General features: G+C 37.7%; 1 protein-coding gene across 1 annotated transcript; it reads left to right on the forward strand.

The window, feature by feature from the left end:
• LOC109353109 (uncharacterized mitochondrial protein AtMg00810-like) lies at positions 2,728 to 3,762 on the forward strand (the record flags this gene model as incomplete). The annotated part of the gene is made up of 1 exon (XM_019595279.1): positions 2,728 to 3,762. A coding segment is annotated over one exon (1,035 nt), but the record flags the coding sequence as incomplete, so codon positions are not given.

Raw genomic sequence — 4,696 nt, forward strand, 5'->3', positions numbered from 1 at the left:
GTCCAACCTATCTGAAAAAGGTTGATTCTGAGAAGAGCACTCCCAGGGAATTCAAGTCCAAGAAAGCTTACATCGTATGGGATGTACCTGAGGAGGAAACGACATCAAGCACCTCTAGTGAGGAGGAGTCAACAAAGCTATGTCTGATAGCTAAATCTGACAACGATGGGAATTCAGACTCACGCGAGGATAATGAGGTATATTCTGAAACCTCATCCACTTTGGATGATTCACCTCCTTATGATGTATTATATTAGGCTTATGTCGAGTTGCATGAGGAACTAAAGAAATTGGCTAGAATTAACATTGATAGAAAAAGGGTAATCCTTATAAATGAAAAGAAAATAAGCCAATTGCAAAAAGAATTAGATGAATTAAAACTAGAAAATGAAACTTTAGATCTCATCTATTCTTGTAGCTCATGTAACTGCTCTGCTAATAATTTATGTCAAAAACCTGTCTGTGAGACTTGCGAGACTTTGCAAGAGGACAATTTTAAACTAAATGAAAAACTCACACGTCTGACAAACAGTTAACAGCAATTAGATAACTTGCTTAATCAAACTAGAAATGTTGGTGATCGAACTGGTCTAGTTTATACTCGCACTGCTAAAAATACAAGACCATATAGAAAACCTGTAGCTCACACTAAAAATAAATATCATAAGCATTCACCTACTTGTTTTTATTGTAATACATATGGTCATACTTCTCATTCATGTTATATTAGAAAGTATGGTATACCTAGCGGAGTTTATGTATGGAAAAAGAAGGGAGATGATTCCCTAATCACTAACAGAAAAGGACCCAACATAAATTGGGTACCTGAGAAAAGCAAGTAATCTATTTTGCAGGTATGTCTCCGAACACATGGACAAAAATGGTACTTAGATAGTGGGTGTTCGAGGCATATGACAGGTGATAGATCAAATTTCCTGGATCTCTCACTTAAAGGAAAAGGATACGTCACTTATGGAGACAACAACAAGGGAAAGATACTCGGCACAGGAACAGTTGGTAACTCATCCCAAACTCTGATTGATAATGTCCTTTATGTTGAAGGACTAGAACATAACTTGTTGAGTATAAGCCAACTCTGCGATAAAGGTAATCGTGTATCCTTCGATTCTGATTGTTGTGTCATTCGTGATATCTTATCTAATAACGTTAAATTTGTTGGTCACCGTATAAATAATATTTACATGGTTAATTTGGACGATGTCACTACATCCAAAATGCTTTATTTCTAAAGAAGATGTCATCTGGCTTTGGCATAGACGCGTTGCACGTATCCATATAAAACATCTAGATAAATTATCATCAAACGAACTAGTTGAGGGGCTACCAAAATTGAATTTTAAAACTAAAGAAATTTGTGACACTTGTCAAAAGTGTAAACAAACCAAAAACTCTTTTAAAAATAAAAATGTGATATCCACTTCAAGACCTTTGGAGCTACTCCATATGGACTTGTTTGGACCATCACAAATCATGAGTTTTGGTGGTAGTTACTACGCTCTAGTTATTGTTGATGATTTCTCTAGATTTACATGGACATTGTTTTTATCATCAAAAAGCGACGCGTTCAAAAATTTTAAAAATCTTGCCAAGCAAATCCAAAACCAACTTAACCTAAAAATAATATATATACGAAGTGATCACGGGGGAGAATTTGAGAACTTTCAGTTCGACAAATTCTGTGATAAGCATGGCATTTTGCATCAGTTCTCTGCTCCTCGCACTCCACAACAAAATGGAGTTGTAGAGAGGAAAAATCGTGTTTTAGAAGAATTAGCGAGAACCATGCTTAACGAAAGTAATACCCCCAAGTACTTCTGGGCTGATGCAGTTCATACTGCATGCTATGTTATAAATCGAGTACTCTTAAGGCCAAACTTGAACAAAACTCCTTATGAACTTTTAAAAGGCCGCAAACCAAATATATCCCATCTTCACGCTTTCGGTTGCAAATGTTTTATATTAAATAATGGAAAGCGGGCCTTAGGGAAATTCGACTCTAAAGCCGATGAGGGAATATTTTTGGGATACTCGATTCATAGCAAAGCGTTCAGAGTCTTTAACAAATATTTAATGCAAGTTGAAGAGTCTATCCATGTACAGTTTGACGAATCTTCTCCAAAAGAGAAGAGAAAGGTCGTTTCTGATGATGTTGCAGGTGCTTTGGAAGAAGCATACTCCAAGGACATGGATAATGAAAAAGGAGCCAATGATGAAGGTCAAATCGAACCTCAAGAGCACTCAGACATGCCTACCGTGTGGAAAACAAAGAAAGCTCACCCAATTGATAAAGTTATAGGTGACATATCTACGGGAGTGGTAACCCGTAGTTCCTTACGAAATTTCTGTAATTTTGTAGCTTTTGTATCGCAAATTGAGCCTAAGACCGTTGATGAGGCCATTGAGGATGTACACTGGGGTATAGCTATGCAAGAAGAGCTAAACCAGTTTGAGCGCAATCATGTGTGGGACTTGGTCCCCAAACCTAATGATCATCCCGTAATTGGTACTCGATGGGTCTTCAGAAATAAACTTGATGAATCTGGCTTAATAATTCGAAATAAAGCACGTTTGGTGGCCAAAGGCTACAACCAGGAGGAGGGTATCGATTATGACGAAACCTACGCTCCTGTAGCCAGACTAGAGGCCATCAGAATGCTTCTTTCCTTTGCATCTTTAATGAACTTCAAACTCTTTCAAATGGATGTAAAAAGCGCCTTCCTGAATGGATACATTCAAGAAGAAGTTTATGTTGACCAACCGCCTGGTTTTGAAAATTTTAAATATCCGAACCATGTTTACAAACTTAAAAAGGCACTATATGGTCTCAAACAAGCTCCTAGAGCTTGGTATGACAGACTTAGTACCTTTCTTTTAGAAAAAGGGTTCGAGAGAGGCTTGGTTGACACAACGCTTTTTATTAGAAAATCAGAAAATCATGTTCTGCTTGTACAAATCTATGTAGATGACATAATATTTGGATCTACTAATGATATCTTGTGTAGAGAATTTTCTGAGATGATGCAGGGGGAGTTCGAAATGTCTATGATGGGAGAACTCACATTCTTTCTAGGATTGCAGATAAAGCAGCTAGAAAGTGGGATATTCATCCATCAGGCGAAATACTGCAAAGAGCTACTCAAGAAATTTGAAATGGACAAATGTAAGGAAGCTTCCACACCTATGGCATCTGCTTGCTACTTAGACAAAGATGAGAAAGGAAAAGCAATCGAGGTAACGAAGTATCGTGGTATGATTGGGTCTTTACTTTACTTAACTGCAAGTAGACCTGATATCATGTTCAGTGTATGCATGTGTGCGAGATATCAATCATCACCTAGAGAATCACACTATATAACTGTTAAAAGAATCATGAGATATCTAAAAGGAACTATTAACATGGGATTATGGTATCCTCGGGATGCCTCACTATCCTTGGTGGGTTATTCCGATTCCGATTTCGCCGGATGTAAGTTGGATCGGAAAAGCACTAGTGGTACTTGCCACCTATTGGGCAGTTCATTAGTAGCATGGCACAGCAAGAAGCAAGCCTGTGTTGCTTTGTCCACCGCTGAAGCGGAATACATTGCCGCTGGTGTGTGTTGCGCTCAAATCCTTTGGATGAAGCAGCAACTTAAGGACTTTGGTCTTAAACTTGAAAAGATCCCAATAAAATGCGATAATACAAGTGCCATTAACCTATCCAAGAATCCCGTTTTGCATTCTAGAACAAAGCATATAGAAATTAGACATCATTTTTTACGTGATCATGTACAAAGAGGTGACTGCGTTCTTGAATTTGTTGAAACATCTAAATAGTTAGCAGATATTTTTACCAAGCCCCTTCCCAGGGATACTTTCTATGTTCTAAGGAGAGAACTTGGAATTCTTGATGAACAATATCTTGATTAAAATTGTTTAGTTGTTTGCATTATTGTCTTGCCTCTATATACCTATGTGTTTCATGTTTAAAATGATATATGTTGAAATGCAAAAATATATCTCTTGATTGACTCTTTTTGTGATTATAAATGTCTCAATTAATCCGCTTCAATGCATGCATGAGTCCTAAAAAGTCGAAACCGTTCTGCTGCTTGAAAATAATTTTTTTACCGTGTTTAATCGATTAAACACTTGGTGTTAATCGATTACCTGGGCATCTGTTTTTGAAAATTCAAATTTTACATTGGTTTATCGATTAAACCTGCCCATTAATCGATTAAAACCAGTATTTTAAAAGCAGACAGTGTCTCGGTTTTGCACTTTTTTTTCGGCATTTTCTCAACCTCCTTTGTGCTTTGAGTCTCTGAATCAGTAACCCAACTAATCCAAAGGCACTAAGATAGGAAAAACCTCATCCTAACCCTCTCAGACCATCAAGAAATCGCACTTTATCATCCTCATTCCATCCAATTCCGAATCTTCCACCAAATCAATCCATAGGCTAAGTTTGCCTAAAACCTTCTCTACTCATTCAACATCAATTCGGGTTCAACAATTACAATGGAGCAAGGTCGCACAAAAAGGGTCAAGACTACAGCTAACCATGTACGAAGAAGGGAAGCCGGTTCACCTTCCACTAGGGACCGTGGTGACCCTTATTACTCACTCATCTTGCAAGAAACCCGTTTGGCAAAATTCCAAGGTCGCAAACCCACGTACGTAAGGTATGTTGATT

The sequence above is a fragment of the Lupinus angustifolius genome, chromosome LG07 (genome assembly GCF_001865875.1).
Source record: "Lupinus angustifolius cultivar Tanjil chromosome LG07, LupAngTanjil_v1.0, whole genome shotgun sequence".
Lineage (NCBI taxonomy): Eukaryota > Viridiplantae > Streptophyta > Magnoliopsida > Fabales > Fabaceae > Lupinus > Lupinus angustifolius.